Here is a 23589-nt window from a genome sequence, read left to right as displayed (position 1 = left end):
CTTCTAGCTTTGTCCCTCAAAACTGATGTTAGTGCTTCATAAGCCAGAAACAATGGGAAAGAGGCACCTCACCGATACCAAGATGTATGATGTTGCTGTTCAGTTGAAAGGTTAGCAGGAGGTGGAAGTGCAGTGGACTCAGTGCATGGTGTGTAACATGTTGTGAGAATTTACTCCTCTGCAGCTTTGGTATTAAAGTCTGAAGTATTGTGAATCTGTGCATCACTTGTAAAATCAACAACCATAAAGGCCATTTAAATATCCATAATATCTTTTGTCAGTAGGCAAGCCAATTGCTTATGCAAGAAGTAGATCAATTTAACCTTTTATTTGGCATACATTTTCTCAGTTTTTTTTTTTTTTGGCACAGACCACAATGTTTTTATAATCGACTCTTAGCCAAAGCAGAAATTCATACAATCATATTTTGCTTTCCTGTTCAGGATTCTTTTCCTGACACATTTGTCATCTGTGACCAAGATTTGCTTTAACACCCTAGGTTGAACATTGTTCAGTGACAGATGTTTGGTTACCCTTTTAATAAGGAGGTGTTATGTGATTTCTCGGCCAGCTAGAAAAGCAGTGGTCAAAGCAGAAAATCCAATTCTTGACCTTGTTTTTTTCTTTTACTCTTGTCAGACATACTGGTACTTCTTGGAGGTAGATTTCACTTCTATGTCCTATGTGTCAGCATAATAGGCTTTCTCACTTATGTTTTGAGACAAACAAATTATCAGGCTAATGTTTAAAATCCAACAACTACCAGAAATGGTTATAATTCTAATAATTCCAATATTACAGAGGTAAGCAATAATAGGTTTACACTCACTGTCATTCACTCTCCCTCTCTCTCTCAAACTTATTGAGCATTCTTTCCATGTTAAATATTAGTCAATAAACCCTATATTAATTAACGCATTTAGTTCTCATAAGACTGCTTGGAGGTAGATTCAAAATTTTTAAAAATGAAAGCATTTAAAAGTTAAGAAACTTGTAAAGGGTTATACCATAGTTAATAGTGATACCACCCAGGCAGCCTGACTTTAGAATCCATACACTTAACCAGACACCATAGAGGCTCTTGTAGATGCAAAATTCTTTATCAGATATGTGATTTGCAAATATTGTCTCCCAGGCTATAGCTTGTGTTTTCATTCTCCTTTCATAATGTTTCAAAGAGCAGTTTTTAATTGTAATGAAGTACAAATTATCATTTTTTTCTTTTTATGGATTTTTGTTTTTGGTATCATATCTAACAAATCTTTAACTCAGGGTCACGAAGGTTTTCCACTTGAAGTTACATAGTTTTAGGTTTTAAAATTAGGCCTATGATCCATTTTGAGTTAATTGTGTATATGGTGAAAAGCATTCATTAAAGTTTACTATTTTACATATAAATATCCAATTGTTTAAGCATCATTTATTGAAAATACTGTTCATGCTCCACTGATTTGCTATTGCATCAATGTTAAAAATCATTATTCCATGTATATGAGCAAGTTCTGTATTCTGTTCTCTTCCACTGATCTATTTAGCCATTTTGATGCCAATGCCACAGTCTTTTTTACTGTAACTTTATAATGAGTTTTGAAATCAGGAACTTTTGGTCCTCCAACTTTGTTCTTTTTCTAACTTGTTTGGGATATTCCAGATCCTTTGTACTTCCATGTGAATATCAGAATAAGCTTATCAATGTCTACAGAGATGGCTGCTAGAATTCTATTGACTTTATGGATATTTAAAGAGATTTGACATTTGAACAATATTGAATTCTTTAAGTTATGAACAAAATATACTTATTTATGCCTTTAAAAATTTCTGTCATTGGGAGGCTGAGGCGGGTGGATCACAAGGTCAGGAGATCGAGATCATCCTGGCTAACACGGTGAAACCCCGTCTCTACTAAAAATACAAAAAATTAGCCGGGCATGGTGGCGGGTGCCTGTAGTCCCAGCTACTCGGGAGGCTGAGGCAGGAGAATGGCATGAACCAGGAGGCGGAGGTTGCAGTGAGCCGAGATCGCGTCACTGCACTCCAGCCTGGGTGACAGAGCGCGACTCCATCTCAAAAAAAAAAAAAAAAAAAAAAAAAAATTTCTGTCAGTGACATTTTACAGTTTTCAGTGTGTAGGTCTTGCACATCTTTTGTCCAATTTATATTCCTAAGTATTTTACATATTTTATGCTGTTGTAAATGGTTTTGTTTTTTAATTTAAATGTCTTACTGTTCATTTTTCTTCAGAAATAAAATTGATTTTTATGTGGCTGTTCTATTCCTTAACCTTCCTGAAAGTTCACTTATTAGTTCTAGTAGCTTTTTTGTAGATTCCACTGGATTTTCTACAAAGATAATCATGTCATATAAAAATAGAGAGTGTTCATTTTTAATCTGTATACCTTTCATTTCTTGTGCTTGAGCTAGAATACATCAGTTGAATAGAATGTTGAATTTCTGTTTCTATTAAGTGCAGATATTTGTTTTGTTTTTGATCTTAGGTGAAAAGGATTTAGATTTCCTTTATAACATGTGCTGCTGGGTGTGGTTTTTGCATAGATGTGTGCCCTTTATCAGGTTGAGAAAGTTAATCTTAAAATATATTCCAATTTCATCTAAGTTTTAAAACTTAATGGTATAAAATTGTTTATAACATTTCCTATTATCTTTGTAGTATCTGTAGAATCCATAGTGATGTTTCCTTTTTCATTTCTGATGTTATAAATTAGTATCTTCTCTTTACTTCTGATCATTCTGGCTAGAGGTTTATAAGTTTTATTATTTTTTCAAAAATCCAGCTTTTGACTTATTTTCTTTTTATACTTATATTGGATTGAATTCACTTTTTATCTGTTTTCCTAAGGTCATTCGAGGTTATTTATTTTAGACTTTTCTCCTTTTCTAATATAAGTGTTTAGTGCTATAAATTTTCCTATAACTACTGCTTTAGCAGCATCTCAGAAAATTTTAAATATTTTGCTTAAAATTTTATTGAGATCAAAATTTTTATATTTTCCATTTTGATTTCTTCTTTGACTGATGGATTATTTATAACTGTGTTATTAAATTTCCACATATTTGGAGATATTATAAGAATGCTTTTGTTATAGATTTCTAATTTAATTCCACTGAAGTCAGAGGGCATCCTTTGATGCTCTCAAAGTATTATAGAAAACTTTTATATTCATTGAGACATTTTATGACCCAGAATATGTCTATCTTAATAAATGTTCCATATGCATTTGAAAAGAATACGTATTCTACCATTTTGGGGTGTAATATTCTTTAAATATTAATTAGGTCAAACTGGTTGTTAGTGTTGTTCAAATTTTCTATATCCTTTTTGTCAACTTGTTCTAACAATTATTTAAAAAGCTGCATGAAAATCTCTGACAATAATTGTGGATTTATCTATTTCTCATTGCATTTCTACCAACTTTTGCTTTATGTATTTTGAAGCTCTGTTATTAAGTACATAAATAATTAGATTTTTTTTTGAGACAGAGTCTCACTCTGTTGCCCAGGCTGGAGTGCAGTGGCATAATCTCGGATCACTGCAACCTCCACCTCCTGGGTACAAGCAATTCTCCTGTCTCAGCCTCCCAAGTAGCTGGGATTACAGGTGCTCACCACCACGCCCAGCTAATTTTGTATTTTTAGTAGAGGTGGGGTTTCACCATATTGGTCAGGCTGGTCTTGAACTCCTGACCTCAGGTGATCTGCCTGTCTCAGCCTCCCAAAGTGCTGGGATTATAGGCGTGAGCCACCGCGTCCAGCCAATGATTAGAATTCTTATATCCCTTTGATGAATTGGCCTCTTTATTATTATGAAATAACCATTATTCCTGGTAATAATCTTTGCCCTTATATCTGCTTTGCCTAACACTGACACTCCAGAAGTTTTTTAAAAATTAGTGTTAGAGTATGTATATATTTTTCCATTCTTTTATGATTAACTTTTTTGTTGCTTTTACATTTAAAGTTGATTTTCTGTATGCAGAATTTAGTTGGTCTTGCTTTTTCATCTAATGTAATGCTCACTGAGTTTTATTTGGGGTATTTACATTAAATGTGAGTATTGCTATAATTAGTATTAAGTATATCATTTTGTTGTGTTCTATTTGTCTGATTTTCCTTTTTTCTATTTTTAATGGCTTCTTTCAGATTAACTGAGTAATTTTTATGATTCCGTTTTTTAAAATGTTGTGGCTCATTAGCAATAACTGATTTAATTTTAGTATTTTAATAGCATTAGTGGTATTTTAGTGGCATTTTTAGTATTTTAATATTAGTGTTATTTTAGTATTTTAGTGGTTGCCTTAGGGTTTATAATATCACTCAGTTGTTACAGTCTTTATTTCTAAGGTACAATCATTGGTGATACTCTTTTTTTCCTCTCTTTTTTTTATCTATATTATACTGTAATAGTGCTAGACTCCTTCAAGTTGAAAGTTTACCGTGAAACATGCTCCTGTTACCTCTGTAACTGGGAACTAAGTATTAATACACATGGGAAACTAGAGAGAAAGAAAAGATCTTATAAGTGGAACCATGGATGATACAACTAACATCACAGTCAAGCCTCCACATCAGACCCTTGAATACTAGTCAGGACCCAGACCTATAACTGTTAATTTGTCATCTACATATGATATTAAACCAGCATTTCTTAAATCCTGCTTTCATTGATCCTGACTCTTCACCTCTGCCTGGTTCCCTGTTGCTGCAGGTTTTCTCTTGCTCCTTATCTTCCTCTTGTCTTGCTCTTGTTCTCTCTGCTTTTACTTCTCCGGCTGCTGTCAACTAGAAGATTCTTTTTATGTGCCTATAAAAATCCAATTTTGAAAGAGAGAGGATCAGACGGGCATTGTGGTTCACACCTGTAATCCCGGCATTTTGGGAGGCCGAGGAGGGTGGATCACTTGAGGTCAGGAGTTCGGAGACCAACCTGGCCAATATGGTAAAACCTCGTCTCTACTAAAAATACAAAAATTAGCCAGGTGTGGTGGCAGGCACTTGTAATCCCAGCTACTCAGGAGGCTGAAGCAGGAGAATTGCTTGAACCCAGGAGGTGGAGGCTGCAGTGAGCTGAGATTGTGCCACTGCACTCCAGCCTGGGCAACAGAGTGAGACTCCATCTCAAAAAAAAAATAAAAAAGGAAGAAAAAAGGAAATAGAGAGAATCTGATTGGCTTCATTAAGCATTATCCTGAATAGAGGGCCTCTTTTAGGCAGGTATTTCAGGCTCAGCCATCTCATTGGCTGGCGCCATTCCTGTTCCAGTCAGCCATGGCCAGTGGATAGAAACACACACTACAGAACATGGCAGCCATGCTGAGGAAGTACTTTTCACCATGTGGTAGACACTCAGAGACTGCTCTGAAAAGGTCAGTGTTGTAATTAGTGAAAAAGGAAGGGAGGAAGGGAGGAAGGGAGGGAGAGAGGGAGTGAGAGAGGGAAGGAGGAAAAATAAATGAAGGAAGAGAGGGCCAAACTATTATATATTTTCAGAGAGTTCTCATGATTAGAAGTTTTCTCTTATATTGAGCTGAATTCTACCATTATGTAACTTCCACCTCAATTTTGTTTTGTCCTTTTGTACCTCATCCTAGTTCTGTTTTCTTCAAATGTTTGAGGACAGCTATTTACTTCCATCTCTTTCAACCACGCCCCATATGATAAAAGCTTTTAACTTCTCTTTAACTTGGCCACTCTCTTCTATGAGAGTGAGGAGTGAGGTCCAGTTTGATCATACACTCCTGAACACTCTTAAAACGTGGCTCCCCAAAATAAATACGATAGCCCAGGTGTGATCTACCTACCTATAATTACAGATTACCTAAACCTTTTCACCAGCCAAGTGAGACTTCTGGTTTCTGTTGAAGTTCTGTTTCTGTTCTCCAGACAGGTCTCTCTCATCTGTTGCTCATACAATGGATGTATTGTAACGTGGATGCAAGAAATTTATATTTGCATCTATTAAATTTACCAACCATGTCTTCATAACAGTTATTAGTGTGCTCCCTTTTACAAGTACTTTCACAGACATTATCTCATTTAATCCTCCCAACAAATTGATTTGAGACCATAGCTGCTACTTGGTCTATATGATCACTCCTAGTTGAAGTCTTTCCTGTATTCACCATTAACACTGGAGACTTCAGCATAATTAAAGTACTGAAGAAAAGTGAACTAAATGTCCCCTTTTGGCATTAAATAACAAACTGTGTACAGCAATGTACTAGGCAAGGCAGGATGCACAGTATTGTGGAAGAGGGTCACTGTATGAACTGAAATTATTGTTGAATAGAGAGAACACAGAATAAGAGCTAATGGGAGATGTTTCTGTGCATTGCTTAACAGCATATATGTCAATGGAACAATATTTTCTACAAAATGTATGTTAAACAATCTCTTCTTTCTCTGCACTTAGAATGGTTGTCAAATGCAGTGGTGGGACTTTCCTCAGAGGTTTGTGTAGTCATGGATCAAATATAACACGTGTATTTGAGAAAACCCTTGTAATTCTGCACTTTCATACTAGTCTTTTCAAGTTCTGTTCCCACATATTGATTCTTTCTCACTATGGAAATATGAAAGCTTTGTGGTTCAAGGTGGTGCTCTCTAGTCATTGGGCTGCTGCCTGGTCTGCATGACTATCCTGAGAGTCACTCTGTCGGTAGCCTTGTTTATTCAATTACTATCACCTCCACCTCATTCCATTGCTTCTACTCCCTATATAAGGAGAGCATGCTATCTTGTTTGTTTCTTTGTCATATTTTCCCTGTCTTAGGTCATAGATGAAATGCAGGATTGTTTTTTTTTCCTTTACAATAATCTGTACTGCACACCTATAGAATACAGATACCAATCTATTATTAAAATTCATTGCCAAGTATTCAATTTTGAACAGAACTTTCTCCTGTTGACTATCTTAGTAGCTAAAAAAAAATTATCAGATTTAAATCCAGTAACTGGTATGATACTTATGATACATCTTCTATTTGTTTAAGCAGCATAACCTAATGTCAAGTAAAAAGAAAAGTATAGCTGGTTTTTGGGAAAATCATAAATAATTTTTAAAATTTAGTCTATAAATTTTTTAAGAAGTATATATATTCTTTTGGAAATCATTTAGAAACGCTTGTAGCTCCTAATAAGTTAAGTGAGATTATGTGTGGGTCAAGACAGTCTGAAAAGGGCGTATGTGTGAATATATGTGTATCTATGATTGCATATGTGTCTCTGGGGAGGAGTGTGTCTGTGTGTGTGGAGTGTGTGTCTATGTATCTGGGTGCCTGTGGATGTGGAGAGGACAGAGCATGGGGAAAAACCATACTCCTACAAATTCGTCCCCTCCATTTGGTATCAGTTCAACACGATAAATGCACAGATGAAAAGAATATGGAGAATGTCTTGTTAATAGTAACACCTGGTTCAGGAAGAAAACATGGAGCCAAAAGCCTTTATTCCTAATTCCTCTTTCCCGCAGCTGCCAGTTGGGTGTGTCTCGCTAATAGTTTTAGTACATTTCATGAGTGCATAACAAAGTGTAATTTTTTAAAGTTGAAAAGCAGTTGCTGGTGAGTCTACTGAAATGGTTTATTTTACAACTATTTCTACATTCAGGAACTTATATAAATATTTAATCCAACCACTACCTATTTGCTTGCTTCCTCAACCACATTCCTTTACACATGGGTAGACCCTGGCTCTGCATGCCAGCCAATAAGCATAATTTATCTCATTTGTTCTGCATCACTACTCTTTACAATAGGTGTCTTGCCTCCATTGACCACTGTAGAAAGGAAACTCGATAGTTAAGGAATTTGCTCTAGGCCATTCAGCTAGGAAGTTGTTGAATCTGATACAGATTCATTAGCCTGCACAGCCCATAATTTCCCACTCCTGTAGTGCTTCTCCAGTCTCTCTTTGATCCTTTCTTTCCTATTCTCTTTACCCTTTGACTGATAAACTTGATGACTTGAACTATATCTTGCTTCCTGATAACAATTTTAATATGTAGCATTTAATGGTCAATATTTTCAACAAAAGGGAAGGATTATTAGTAAAACTTGGGTTCAAATTCTTCCTCCCCTGAGCCCAGAGACGAATGAGTGAATCTTCCTTCTATTTCAGAAGAAGCTCTCAATCACTTAGCTAACTTGTCTGTTGCAGCTCTGCAGAAGAACAACTCCATGTCTGTATCAAGTTTGTTAATCCTGTGTTAGGCAGGACTCTGCCTGTTGTTTGGATATATTCCACCTTCAGATGCTCCATGTTGAGGCCCATGTTTTTGCATTATCTAAATAGCATTAAGAGAAGAATCACTAAGCCATCTCCAGAGTCCTATCTGAGAAGAGTTGAGAAATGGTGGTACTCTCTGGGTCACTATAGGTGTTCCTAATCTATGCTTTTATCTTGGCTTCTCTAGCAATCTGAAGAAGATCTCTAGCTTCATTCATAGCTTGGTGATGGTATTCATGAATAGGAATGCTTGTTGCATTTAAATTTAATTTAAAACCATTGTATTGTGATGCTGATAAAACACTGAACAAGATTAGTATCCTGGATAACATTGGGTTTACTATGCTTTGGTAAATGGATAATAATTGGGTTGCTTGTTGCCATTTTTTTTTTTTTTTGAGACAGTGTCTTGCTCTGTTGCCCAGACTGAAGTGCAATGGTGTGATCTCGGCTCACTGCGACCTCTGCCTCCCAGGTTCAAGAGATTCTCCCACTTTAGCCTCCTGAGTAGCTGGGATTATAGGTATGGGCCACCACCCCTGGCTAATTTTTGTATTTTTAGTAGAGACGGAGTTACGCCATGTTGGCCAGGCTGGTCTCGAACTCCTGACCTCAGGTGATCTACCGTCCTTGGCGTCCCAGAGTGCTGGAATTACAGGCGTGAGCCACCATATCCAGCTGCTTCTTGCCATTTTTCTCCACCCAGGTAAGAGGTTAGTGTTCATGAATGATCGCTTAAGCTCCTTATCTCCACTTGCAGTTTTTCATATTACCTAAGACAGCAAATTTACAGCTTGATCTAATCTCTTTGTTTGTTTGTTTGTTTTGTTTTGTTTTGTTTTGAGACAGGATCTTGCTCTGTCACCCATGCTCACTGAAACCTCTGCCTCCTGGCTCAAGCAATCCTCCCACCTCAGCCTCCCAAGTAGCTAGGACTACAAGCATGCACTACCATGCCTGGCTAACTTTTTTTTTTTTTTTTTTTTGTATTTTTAGTAGAGATGGGGTTTCACCATGTTGCTCAGGCTGGTCTCGAACTCCTGGGCTCAAGCAATACTCCCACCTTGCCCTCCCAAAATGCTGGGATTACAGGCATGAGCCACTGCACCTGCCTTTACCTACTCCTAAACCTCTTTAGAACTATCTCTGCATCCTTGAGGTTAGCCTGTAGCCTAGTCATAGCCTTTTTCATTCTCTAACTCAATAATGTTCTATTTTTATTCAAAAATAGAAATAAGTAGAACAACATTTAAGATTAAAAAAGCATTTTTATTTGGAGGTTAAAAAAAAACTCCTTGCAAATTTGTCTCTTCCCTACCCCTTTTACTTTGATAGAGCTTGAATCATTTCTTCTTCATTTGATTTAATAAAAACTTTTAAATGCTTTTACATTAAAACACCTTGTTTAAAAACAAAGAAAAAATAGAGTTGAAGAAACTTATTTTGCTTGTCTATAAATATTTGTAATACTACTGGAATTTATTGAAATGTATATAAATTAGATGTGCTAGATTAGTTATAAGAAAGTACAAAACAATGAGATTTATTTTGAAACATAGATATTATTTAGAGAACCAAATAACAAAAGCAAATCCTAGAGTATCCCTCAAGTGAAGCCATTTGAAAGAAACCTTAACTCATCATATATAATATGTAATACTTGTACAGTGATAAAATGATCAGACTAGTTCCATTGGAAGAGTAAATACATAAGAAAGTTCACTTAATATTTACTACCTCATTAAATTACAAAGCATACAATAACATGCTATTGCACACAGTATGACTATGTCAAGTGTCTATTAAGCATAATTAAAGCCAGCAACTCTGGGCATAATGAGATTTAGACTACATGAGAAATATTAAAAATCTACTTGCCTAAGTCCTTTTAGGCAAAATTGATTATATCCTTTGCTCACCTAATGTATTAGTTCATTCTCACACTACTATAAGGGCATACCTGAGACGGAGTAATTTATAAAGAAAAGGGATTTAATTGACTTACAGTTCTGCATGGCTGGGGAGGCCTCAGGAAACTTACAATCATAGCAGAAGGCATCTCTTCACAGGGCAGCAGGAGAGAGAATGAGTGCTGAGTAAAGGGGGAAGCCCCTTATAAAACCATCAGATCTCATGAGAACTCACTCACTATCAGGAGAACAGCATGGGGAGACTGCCCCTATAATCACCTCCCACGAGTTCCCTCCCATGACACGTGGGGATTATGGGAACTACAAATCAAGATGAGATTTGGGTGGGGGCACAGCCAAACCATATCCCCTAAATGTTAACAAGTTCAACTTTTAACACTAATTTATCAAAGCAGTTAAATTCTTAGAAGACACTATTTTGGTTTAATTCAATTCTATGCCACACCAAAAGCAATAAAAGATAGGTTCCTAATGAACTTAAGGACCTATGGAGGCTAACCCCAAATTCAAACTAATGAAATCTCAAAGCAGATGTGTTTTCAATAAATGTTCCTTTATCTCCACACAGACTTTGGCAAAATCCACTTGTTCATCATCATTTAAAAATATGGCTAAAAGATTCCACTGATTCAGATACAGAGATGCATTACCTCTTCCAAGGAGTTAACAAAGGAGGATGGAAACAATGAATAAGCTTTGTTTTGAAGTCCAGTATCAAAAACTTGTAAGTTCCTAGGCCTCCTTATATTTTAAGCACCCATGTAATCCTAAAAACATCTCAAAAGTACTCTTGGTATTCTGACACTGTTTTTGTCATTTCATAGCTTATAAGAGTAAATTTAAAAACCTAACTATTTAGAGACATTTTTATACTTTGCCATTTAAAAGACATGTAAGTAGAATGTATCCTATAAAATTAAATAATATTTTAAAAGGCTCAATAAACATGTTTTAACTAAATTTTGGGGAGTAACTTTTCCTTTAAGTGTTTGGAATTGATTGAGCTTGTACATTTACTAATCAAACACAAGTCAAACACGATCTTTTTTGGACAAGATCTAGATCTAGGAAACTCAAAGGAAAATGAATTTAGGGTTTTACATATTTAATAAGTAAACACTCATCTCTGTTTTGCTGGGTAATTGTCTTCCTAATACTCTTTTTAGGAAACATACACACACAGGCACACACACACAAACACACACAAAAGAGTAGAGGTAGAAACAACTAATTACTTACTAAGACATTTCTTATTGAATACTGATTTTCTTCCTGGCCTGTACCAGGCTTTGAGGATATAAAAATTATGTTTTTTCCTCACAGCACTCACACTGTTAAATAATTAATCCACTGATTTCTAGACAAGTCTTTATGAAGCACCTACTAAAGGTAAGGCACTCTGCTCAGAGGTAAGGATGTATTAATGAACCAAACAGGCCTGGTTCCTCCCTTCATGGAGTATACAGTCCAGTGGGGAGCATAGACACTCATCAGATTATCAAGCAAGTGCATGTAGAATCATCACATGGAATCCAAACGCACGATAAGAAGTATATGGTTCTATATAAGCGCAAAAGTGTGGGATAGGATTTGGTCAAGAAAGTGAGAAAGGTGCTAATTATGTTGAAATCATAAAGAGTGGGTAGATATGAGTAGGAGTATCTAGGAAAAAAGAAGAAAACAGCACATTTCCAGCAAAATAACCAGTACTGTGGATTGACTCGTGTCCTCCCAAAATATATATTCAAGTCCTAACCCCTAGTACCATGTGATCATACTTGGAAATAAGATCATTGCAGATGTAATTAGTTAAGATGAAGTCATACTGGAGTAGGATGAGCCCTTATTCCAATATGACTAGCGTCCTTATATGTAGAGGAGAAGACACAGATGGGGAAGGTTGCCTTATGAAGACTGAGCCAGAGACTGGAATTATGCTACCACAAGCCAAGGAACACCTGGGCTGCCAGAGATCAGAAGAGACAAGGAAAGATCCTTTCCCAAAGACCCAGAGTATAGCCCTGCCATCACCTTGACTTTGGATTTCTAGCCTTTAATTCTGTGAGACAACACATTTGTATCATGTTAAGCCACCTAGTCTGTGGTTCTTTTTTACAACAGCCCTAGGAAACTAATACAACCAGCATCAGTAAAAGCGCCGTGGCAATAAAAAACATTTCAAATAGAAAGAACCAGAAGAAATCCAGGATAGCTGGACACTGTGTGGTAGCAGTAGGGTTGCTGGATAAAATACAAGATGGCTAGTTATATTTTAATTTCAGAAAACAACAAATACCCTTAGCATGTGCCTCCCATATTACATCTAGAAATCTGACAAAAATATTTGCTTATCTGAAATTTAAATTTAACTGGGCATTCTGTATTTTTATATGCAAAATCTTGCCACCCCAGAAAGAGGATACATGGTGAAAGTTGATGGCAAATGGGTATAGAGAAATGTCTATGCCTCTTTAGATTGTTAGATTGAAGTGGATTAAATTTGTGGGAAGTGAGAGAATGGTGACAGCAGGTATAGGCAAGCTTGCAGAAATTTAGCTGTGAAAGGTCTAAGGAGCTGAGGTTAGGAATGGGAGAATGAAGAATTGAATGAGGCTGTTTTTGTTTTTTGAGTGGAAGAGGCACATGCATGGTTAAGAGCCAGATGATAGAATCTACCTGAGAATTTGATTATATAAAAGGCAATAAAGAAGGGATGTTAAATATTTATAACTCATAGAAAAGTGATAAATGATGGGATACATACAAATGATGGTTTTAGATAGAAGAAGAGGCATGTCTTCCACTGCAACAAGAAGGCAGGAGGGCAGCAATGGTTCATTGTGGATTGTTTTGAGTATTTAATATTAGGGAAATATTTAATATTTGGGATTCTCATCAGATAATCACATACTCTCTGTTTCCCATTTTTTGGGAAATTCTTAACTATGATTTAATGAATAATCCTGGATGAGGGTACATGACACGGTTTGGCTGTATCCCCAACCAATTCTCATCTTGAATTCCCACATGTTGTGGAGGGACCTGGTGGGAGTTAATTGAATCATGGCAATAGATCTTTCCTGTGCTGTTCTCATGATAGCTGTTCTCATGAGATCTGATAGTATTGTAAGGGGGAGTTTCTCTGTACAAGCTCTCTCTCTCTCCCACTTTTTATTTTTTGCCTGCTGCCATCCATGTAAGATGTGACTTGTTCCTCCTTGCCTTCTGCCATGACTGTGAGGCCTCCCCAGCCATGTGGAACTGTAAGTTCAATAAAACCTTTTATTTGTAAATTTCCCAGTTTCAAGTATGTCTTTATCAGCAGTGGGAAAACCGACTAATACAGTACAGCCATCCATAAAACACATTTAAGGTATACTTTAATAGAAGTTTTGTTATGGAATTCATACAAGTGTAAGTTTGAGTTAAAAATATTTTAATGAAATCCTGGAGACAGATTTATATTCTAAAGGCTGAGAACCCTTTAAACTAACAGGCAAGTTCATATGCTAAATACCGGAAGGAACTAAACTGTTTCAGAGGTTTGAAGGGAGAGAAGGTGTAACTAGTTATTGTGAATTGGATTGAGCAACCCAAAAGGATGTCAAGCAGTGTGAGTGGCCCACTTGAGTTTTAATCTCAACAATTTCACAATAATATAATTGCTACTTTTGTTTAATGAGAAAAATTTACATGAGGGCCATGGAGGAGGAAATAATTAGTGTAGGGTCGAAGTGAGGAGAGTCCAGACAGGTGTAAAAGAGAAAAAGCAATGGGGCGGAACTGGCCATGAGGAATGAGTAGGATTTTTCTGGTATATACAAGGTGGGAATGGAAATATCTTGCCAAGTGTACTGGAAAATGGAAGCAGGAAGAAAAAAAGGTCTATTATTTAGTTCTCCTTGTGTCTGTAATAAGCTTAAATTCTTAATTTAGGGGAGCAGAGAAGAGATAATAAAAGTTGCATCAGTTTGGAGGAGGGACAAATCACTGAAGGCTGAGATAGTTGAAAAGGCTTCAGAGAAGACAAGTTGGACCTGAAAGGAAGAAAGGCAAAGCCATCCTAAGTGGAGCTGTGGTGGAAGTGTGGCAGATGAAAAGACATGGTGCCTGGAAGGCCTGGTTTTTGTTCCCAGCTTCTTTTTAGATGCCTCAATTTTTTTTTAAATTAGATTTACATGTTTACACATTTTCTATATTCATCTTATCATCCTGTTTATGTAGGTATTTGTGATTCCTAATCTTACTACAGAGGCTACCATATTTATTTTTCATCTTCAAATTTCCCTAGAGACTTTCTTGCCCTTGGACAGGGAAGTAACCCAGAAATTCTACTCATCCAGAAAATATGTATGGGATGCCTCTTTTACACTCATAGCATTCTATAGGTGTGATAAGTTCTGTGAGCCATCCATATCAGAAATGGTATCGGGTGCTGTGGAATCCAACACCAGGTAGTATGGCTAATCATGGCTCCACAGGAGAGAGTTCAGAGGGAGAGTGAGCACGTGGCTGGCAGGATCAAGGATAGCACCACGAGGGAGCTGGGGCTCTGCAGTGTGCTCAGCCTTTAGAAGATAAATCTGTCTCCAGGATTTCATTAAAATTGTTTCACTCAAACTTACGTTTTTATGAATTCCATAACAAAATTTTTATATGTATACTTTAAATGTGTCTTATAGATGCTGTACCCTCATCCCAGGATCATTCATTGAATCATAGTTAAGAATTTCCCAGAATATGGGAAAGGGCACCCTGGGTTTTTGAGGTTTTCAATTTTGTAAGGATAATTAGAATACTTGTTTTGTTTGTTTTTGGTGTAGTACTAAATTGGTATTTTAAAAATTATATCGTTATAACCTTCTTACTTTTTTGTTGTTAAAATGTCCTTGTTTTATGAAGTAATGATGGTCAGTCAAGAGGTTTTTGAAATTTGTTTTCTCATTTTTAATGTCTATGCTCACCAGAAATTGTCTTTCACTTCATTTGAACTGAAAAGAGCCAGGCACATTCCTCAGCCCCCGGCTCAAAACAAACAAGCCCAGTACAAACACATCCCATCCTCCCATCCCACCACATATCACCATATATCTCTTAAACTTCCCCCGGGCTCAAAACAAACAAGCCCAGTACAAACACCACCAGGAAAGTCTCCGATAAGGGGACAGATGAGGGGACAGCCATTCAAAGTTTTACTGAAAGAGCGGGAACCAAAAGAATTCCTTTGTTCCCCTGTAATTTTCAGGCTATAAAAAAGCAAACACTCGCATTGTTCGGGGCCCTCTTGTATGCGGTGGAATGGAGGGACCAGGTTCGAACTTGTAGTAAAGATCCTTGCCGCTTGGCTTTGACTCTGGACTCTGGTGGTCTTCTTTGGAGAACAAACGGTCTGGGCATAACATCTGGGGGCCCGTCCGGGATTCCCCAAGCCCACCAGACCCCTGGTCAACGGATCTGCTAGGATTGATCTACTGATAGGTGAGCTGCCTCGTCTCCGTTTGTCTGTCTGTGTCTGTTCTGAATCCGAATCTGTGACTCACGAGGTCTGAAACTGGAGCTGGCACAGTCCTGGTGGACGCGCTATAGGACAGCCAGCGGAGACCGGTGGGAGACGTCCCCTGGCTCTCATCTGATCTATATTGCGATCTGAGCTGCCCCGGTTTGGCGGGCAGCAGCCATATCTGAGCTGCCCGGTTGATCGGGCAGCATCTGTCTCTGATCTGAGCTGCCCCGGTTTGGCGGGCAGCAGCCGTATCTGAGCTGCCCGGTTGGGCGGGCAGCAGCTGTCTCTGATCTAAGCTGCCCCAGTTTGGCGGGCAGCAGCCGTATCTGAGCTGCCCGGTTGATTGGGCAGCATCTGTCTCTGATCTGAGCTGCCCCGGTTTGGCGGGCAGCAGCCGTATCTGAGCTGCCCGGTTGGGCGGGCAGCAGCTGTCTCTGATCTGAGCTGCCCCGGTTTGGTGGGCAGCAGCTGTCTCTGATCTGAGCTGCCCCAGTTTGGCGGGCAGCAGCCGTATCTGAGCTGCCCGGTTGATCGGGCAGCATCTGTCTCTGATCTGAGCTGCCCCGGTTTGGTGGGCAGCAGCTGTCTCTGATCTGAGCTGCCCCGGTTTGGTGGGCAGCAGCTGTATCTGAGCTGCCCAGTTGGGCGGGCAGCAGCTGTCTCTGATCTAAGCTGCCCCGGTTTGGCGGGCAGCAGCCGTATCTGAGCTGCCCGGTTGATCGGGCAGCATCTGTCTCTGATCTGAGCTGCCCCGGTTTGGCGGGCAGCAGCTGCCACTGACCAGGGCTGACAAAGTGCGCCTGCAATTAAATATCATTAATAAGTCAGATCAGATTTCTTTTACAGGGATTCAAACCCACATTCCTTTACAGGAAGAGACTACAAATTATTACAGGATGGGTAATACCCAGAGCACTCCTCTATCTCTCCTTACGAGTAATTTCAAAGAAGTTAGAGCAAGGGACCATGATCTTGGTATAGAAATCAGGAAAGGAAAGCTAATTACTCTGTGTCGCTCCGAATGGCCTGCCTTTGATGTGGGGTGGCCGCCCGAAGGGACCTTCCAACTTGCTGTCATCACTAGGGTAAAGTCCAAGATTTTCCTACCTGGGCGTGCGGGCCACTTAGATCATATCCCATATATCCTCATATGGCAGGACCTTGTTGAGAACCCGCCTCCTTGGCTGTCCCCTTTCCAATTGGCCTCTGAACCCTGTAAGGCACTGGTTGCTCGACCACTAAAATCCAAGCAACCAACTGCCCCCCCCATCCTGTTCTACCTGACAGCGGGGACCCACTGTTCACAGAACCCCCTCCGCACCCCTCCGGGCCCCAGGCCCCAGCCCCCCTGGCTGAGCTGCAGGAGGGAGCAGGTGGACAGGAGGCGGCCGGCACACACGGGCCCGCTGGAAGGGAAAGTAACTTTGAAGGGCCGGTGGGGAGGACGCGAGGGCGCACTTCGCGGACTAGCCCCCCTCAGCCGCCTGACTCCACGGTGGCTTTACCCCTTCGGGAAATAGGACCCCCAGATGACACAGGAATCCCCAGGCTCCAGTACTGGCCATTCTCCACCAGTGATCTGTATAACTGGAAAACTCAGAGTGCTCGGTTTTCAGACAACCCCAAAGATTTACTGGCTTTACTAGATAGTGTCATGTTCACCCACCAGCCCACTTGGGATGATTGTCAGCAGCTCCTCCGAATTTTGTTCACCACGGAAGAGCGAGAGAGAATACAGATAGAAGCTAGAAAGCTGGTCCCGGGGGACGACGGTCAACCGACTGCCAACCCCGACCTCATAAACGCAACCTTTCCTCTGACCAGGCCGGCGTGGGACTACAACACGGCAGAAGGTAGGGGACGGCTACACCTTTATCGCCAGACTCTAATGGCAGGTCTCCGGGCAGCTGCTCGCAAGCCCACTAATTTGGCTAAAGTATATTCTATTCTGCAGGGAAAGACAGAGAGCCCAGCTACCTACTTAGAAAGATTAATGGAAGCTTTTAGACAGTACACTCCCATAGATCCAGAGGCTCCAGGAAGTCAGGCAGCTGTTGTAATGTCTTTCGTAAATCAGGCAGCCCCAGATATTAAGAGAAAACTCCAGAAATTAGAAGACTTGGAGGGAAAGCGGATTCAGGACCTCCTTCAGATAGCCCAGCGGGTTTACAATAACAGAGATACTCCAGAGGAAAAGCAATTTAAGGCCACTAAAAAAAAATGACCAAGGTCCTGGCAGCAGTGGTACAGAAAGAGCATCTACAGCCAGAGGTAACATATCTAGGGTACCTGCTTAAGGGAGGGCAGCACTGGCTAACAGACGCCCGGAAACAAACTGTTCTGCAGATCCCCAGGCCACAATCCACCCGACAAGTGAGAGAATTCCTGGGGTCGGCGGGATTTTGCAGACTATGGATACCTGGGTTCGCAGAACTGGCTAAACCCTTGTATCAGGCAACACGGGGGCAACAGCCATTTAATTGGACAGGCGAAGCCGAGTTGGCCTTCCAACAGATTAAAACCGCCCTACTCTCCGCGCCTGCACTAGGACTACCTGATGTTACCAAGCCCTTCCACTTATACGTGGATGGGAATAAGGGTGTCGCCAAGGCGGTAATAACTCAGAACTTAGGCCCCTGGCGGAGGCCAGTTGCCTACCTGTCAAAGAAGTTAGACCCAGTAGCTGCCGGGTGGCCCCCTTGTCTCCGAATGATTGCGGCCACGGCTCTGATGGTGCAAGATGCTCATAAACTTGTCATGGGCCAAGAATTGCGGGTCGTTACTCCACATGCCATCGAAGGTGTACTCAAACAGCCACCTAATCGATGGATGAGTAACGCCCGGCTCACCCACTACAAAGGACTACTACTAAATCCTCTCAGGATAATTTTCCTGCCCCCAATGACCTTAAACCCTGCCTCGCTGCTGCCCAACCCAGACCTGGATGCCCCACTCCATGACTGCACCAAGATACTAGCTCAGGTGCACGGAGTTCGAGAAGACCTGCAGGACCGCCCACTTCCTGACGCCGACCTCGTCTGGTTCACTGATGGGAGCAGCTTCATGCATCAAGGCCAGAGGTACGCTGGGGCGGCAGTAACTTCAGAGACTGAGGTAATCTGGGCGGAACCCCTGCCCCCGGGGACATCGGCCCAGAAGGCCGAACTGATAGCGCTCACCCAAGCTCTTACCTTAGGGGTGGGGAAAAAGCTGACAGTATATACAGACAGCCGATATGCTTTTGCAACGGCGCATATACATGGGGCCATTTACAGGGAGCGAGGGTTACTGACGGCTAAAGGAAAAGAGATAAAAAACAAGCAAGAGATCCTAGCCCTGCTAACAGCCCTATGGAGGCCAGAAAAATTAGCCATTGTACATTGCCCAGGGCATCAGAAACTAACTACTCCAACTGCTCAAGGCAACTTTCTGGCAGACCAAACTGCAAGAAATGTGGCGAAGGCTCCCAGCCAACTCCTTGCACTCCAGCTCCCTGACCCGGGCCCCCGGGACTTGCCATATTTCCCTGAATATTCAGAACAAGATCTCCAGTGGATTGACAAACTTCCCCTGAAACAAATCCAGAATGGGTGGTGGACTGATACTAATGACCAAACCATCCTACCAGAAAAATTAGGACAACAGGTATTAGAACACATCCACCGAACCACCCACCTGGGGGCCCGGCGGATGAAAGACCTGATCAGACGCTCCAAGCTCAAAATCAGACATATAGCTGAGACGGCCAGCAGTATCGTGACAAGTTGCAAAGTCTGCCAGCTTAACAACGCATACCCCCAATCTCAAGCTGCAGCAGGAACAAGGCTCAGGGGAACCAGGCCCGGTATCTACTGGGAAGTAGATTTTACTGAAATAAAGCCAGGAAAGTACGGGTACCGGTACTTACTTGTCTTTGTAGATACTTTTTCAGGGTGGACTGAAGCATTCCCAACCAAAAGAGAAACTGCTCAGGTCGTAGCAAAGAAAATTCTGGAAGATATCCTTCCCAGGTATGGCTTCCCCATCCAGATAGGGTCAGATAATGGGCCCGCTTTCGTTGCTAAGGTAAGTCAGGACTTGGCTTCCATCCTTGGGGCAAATTGGAAACTACATTGCACTTACAGGCCCCAGAGTTCAGGACAGGTAGAAAGGATGAATCGGACCTTAAAAGAGACCTTAACTAAATTGACTATAGAGACTGGCGCTAATTGGGTAGTCCTTCTCCCCTATGCTCTGTTCCGGGCCCGTAATACCCCTTACAAACTGGGCCTCACCCCTTACGAAATCATGTATGGCAGACCTCCACCCCTGGTTCCTAGCTTAAAAGATGACCTGCTTAAGTCTGAAACAGAAAATGTCTTTGAATTCTTATTTTCCTTACAAGCCTTACAGAAAATTCACCAAGAAATCTGGCCCAAGCTGAAAGAGCTATATGAGACCAGTCCCCCACCGACACCCAATCCGTACCAGCCGGGAGACTGGGTCCTGGTTAAGCGACACCGACAAGAGACCCTAGAGCCCAGGTGGAAAGGACCACTCCAAGTACTCCTGACCACACCCACCACCCTGAAGGTAGAAGGCATTGCGTCGTGGATCCGCTACAACCACGTCAAGCCAGTGGACCCAACCTCCGACCTTCTGGGGCCAATCACGGCGGCGGCTGAAGCACCGGACACGTGGACTGTGGACAGAGCTAAGAACAACCCCTTAAAACTCACCCTGCGCCGGCAGCATAGCTCACTGCAAACATGCAGTTAGGTAGTCTAACTCTAACATTGGTCGCCCTAGTGGCCGCTGGGGAAAACATAAAGCCAACTCCTAATCCCTTTGTCTAGAGATTCTGGCTTTATGAAAACCAAACCCACCCTGGGCAACCTCATAAGCCCGGGAAACTAGTGGCCAGTGCAGATTGCCCCTCCTCAGGGTGCAATAGCCCAATTTTACTACCTTTCATATACATGGATCAGACTGAATACAATTATAAGCACTATTGGTGGCACCAAAGTGCCGGCTGCCCTTATAACTATTGTAACATCCATAAATACCAATGGTGGGGTGGAGAAGAACAGATAGATCCCAGATGGCCCTTCTGGAACTCCCGCTGGACCACGCCTCAACACGGGGCTGTATACTACTCCTCCGCCTCCCAGTCATCTCTATCTGTGGTGGGGTCTAGTGCAGGTACGGCCCCTGGTCCATGGAAATATCCAGCGACAAGAAAACCGCTAGAACTTGCCAACCTTACAGGACTTCACAGCCTGTCTGGCTGCTTTCTATGTGCCACTCTAGGGCGTCCACCGCTAACCGCTGTCCCCCTGCCATGGGGATCATCCACCTCTGCCCAAGCTAACAACCACCAAAACCTCTCATATGCCCCTATCCCTAACGTGCCACTATACCTAAACCCCAGTCAAGAGAAGTTTCCCTACTGTTTCTCAGGAACTAATTCCAGCCTCTGCAACATCACTGCAACACCCCCTAACATCACCTTAAGGGCTCCATCAGGCATATTCTTCTGGTGTAATAGAACATTATCTAAAAACCTATCAAGCCCCTCTGTTACCAACCTACTGTGTCTTCCTGTCACATTAGTTCCCCGGTTAACTCTACTTACTGCCGGCGAGTTCCTAGGGTATACCGGTAACTGGACTAGTGCTGTTATTCACCCAGACCCTAGACCGAGACCTGCACGAGCCATATTTCTCCCCCTCATTGCAGGAATCTCCCTCACCGCATCCTTCATGGCGGCCGGACTGGCTGGGGGAGCCCTAGGTCACACCTTATAGAAAGTAACAAGCTGTACCAACAATTTGCCGTTGCTATGGAGGAGTCAGCTGAGTCCCTTGCCTCCCTCCAGCAGCAGCTCACGTCCCTAGCACAGGTAACCTTGCAGAACCGGAGGGCCTTAGACCTACTCACTGCTGAAAAAGGGGAAACGTGTATGTTTCTAAAGGAAGACTGTTGTTTCTACATAAATGAATCAGGACTCGTGGAAGACCGAGTCCAACAGTTACGCAAGTTAAGCACAGAAGTAAGAACACGGCAGTTTGCTTCAGCTGCAGACCAATGGTGGAACTCATCTATGTTTTCTCTGTTAGCCCCCTTCCTTGGACCCCTGCTGAGTCTACTATTTCTGCTTCCCGTAGGACCTTGTGTTGTTAACAGAATTTTGCGGTTCGTTAAAGAAAGGTTTAACACTGTACAACTCATGGTCCTCAGAGCCCAATACCAACCTGTAAACGCTGAAACAGAATCAGACTTATAAGACCCAAGATTGGCTCTAAAAAAATACCTGAAAAGAAAGGGGGGGAATGAAAAGAGCCAGGCACATTCCTCAGCCCCGGGCTCAAAACAAACAAGCCCAGTACAAACACATCCCATCCTCCCATCCCACCACATATCACCATATATCTCTTAAACTTCCCCCGGGCTCAAAACAAACAAGCCCAGTACAAACACCACCAGGAAAGTCTCCGATAAGGGGACAGATGAGGGGACAGCCGTTCAAAGTTTTACTGAAAGAGCGGGAACCAAAAGAATTCCTTTGTTCCCCTGTAACTTTCAGGCTATAAAAAAGCAAACACTCGCATTGTTCGGGGCCCTCTTGTATGCGGTGGAATGGAGGGACCAGGTTCGAACTTGTAGTAAAGATCCTTGCCGCTTGGCTTTGACTCTGGACTCTGGTGGTCTTCTTTGGGGAACAAATGGTCTGGGCATAACAGAACTTTGGAAATCTGGGAAACTCCAGTTGTTATAAAGAGTTGCATATTGTTCTCCCGAGGACTGAAGTCAAGGCTGCTTCAGGCTGTCATCAATACACATTATATTAAGGGTCACGTGTGGGGACTCTGAGTTGGGGAAGCCTCCTCTCTGCTTGTGATTTGGTTGCATGACTGTCCAGGTGAATAAAATCCACTTGAAAGCAACTAAGTCCTTTGCTGGCAGGAGTCAGAAGCCCTTCCCTTGATGAGGGCTGGAAGCCAGATGTAATGCCAAAACATGCGTTCACCTCCTCCTGCAGGGAAACAAAACAAAATGAAACAATAACAACCACCTTGGACCACTCAGCATCAGTAGCTCTGCCAGAAAACACATTATATCTCGTGTTTCCATTCTCAGGAAATCAGTGGTAAGATTTTTATCAGGGTAATTCCATCATCACATGGGCATGGACACTGCCCTGGGCTTGTCACCATTGAGATGGTAAGAGTCCTGGGCACTCACTCACTGCCACTCCTTCATAAGCTCTGAAACAGAGGTCTGGCCTTCCTCTGTTCCTGGCCACTTGGTCTTAAACTGGCCAGGAAAAAATGAGCACTGTCTGCTTGAATTAGGAATCAAAGCCATTTTAAACAAATGAGAAAATCAGTTCAGGCTAGTCTTGACGAAATTAATGTGTAATAAGAAGTCTTTCGCTGCAACTAGAATTGACTATATTTCTGCTTTGGAAAAAAAGAAATAGAATATTCCACCACTACAGAAATATTCTTGTGCTACCCTAACTTAAGGCTGTGATGTAGCTGGATTTTAACATTGAGTTAGTGAGGGTGGGGTAGGGCCTTCACTGTTGGTTGGTGCAATGAACAAATGCATAAAAATGGGCTATTTCCTGATTACCATCTCTCCACGGCTTATGGTCTTGTTTTCACCCTTCTTTTAATGTTGCTTCATCATAGCCTTAACAACTATCATGCCAGCACGTCAACATACTACCTTTAAGACATTATTGAAATGTGCCTCTTTTGGAGATTATACTGAGTAGGAGCCCAGGTGTACTTCTGGAATGGACCCATGTCCTTTTCCCAGTTATCTCTCAATCGTCTGGTTTTATTAAAAACATGGCTGGATTCTGGCTTAATCCATAACCTTTTAAAAATCATCTTTCCTGAATAAATACGAAGTAAAATTTTCCTC

At 41.5% G+C, this 23589-nt stretch overlaps 1 protein-coding gene and 1 long non-coding RNA gene across 2 annotated transcripts in view; both read left to right on the top strand.

Annotated features, from left to right (window-relative positions):
- The window catches only part of LOC129143966 (uncharacterized), a 228938-nt gene that overhangs the window by 166925 nt on the left and 38424 nt on the right, over window positions 1–23589 (top strand). The window lies entirely within an intron of this gene.
- On the top strand, window positions 53–22346 carry LOC134810036 (uncharacterized). The gene is made up of 3 exons (XM_063811018.1): window positions 53–110; window positions 16983–17528; window positions 20060–22346. Exons 1-3 carry the CDS (start codon window positions 53–55, stop codon window positions 20431–20433), a joined length of 978 nt encoding a protein of 325 aa, XP_063667088.1. The 3' UTR covers window positions 20434–22346.

The sequence above is a fragment of the Pan troglodytes genome, chromosome 4 (genome assembly GCF_028858775.2).
Source record: "Pan troglodytes isolate AG18354 chromosome 4, NHGRI_mPanTro3-v2.0_pri, whole genome shotgun sequence".
NCBI lineage: Eukaryota > Metazoa > Chordata > Mammalia > Primates > Hominidae > Pan > Pan troglodytes.
This window is presented reverse-complemented; position numbering and strand designations above follow the sequence as displayed.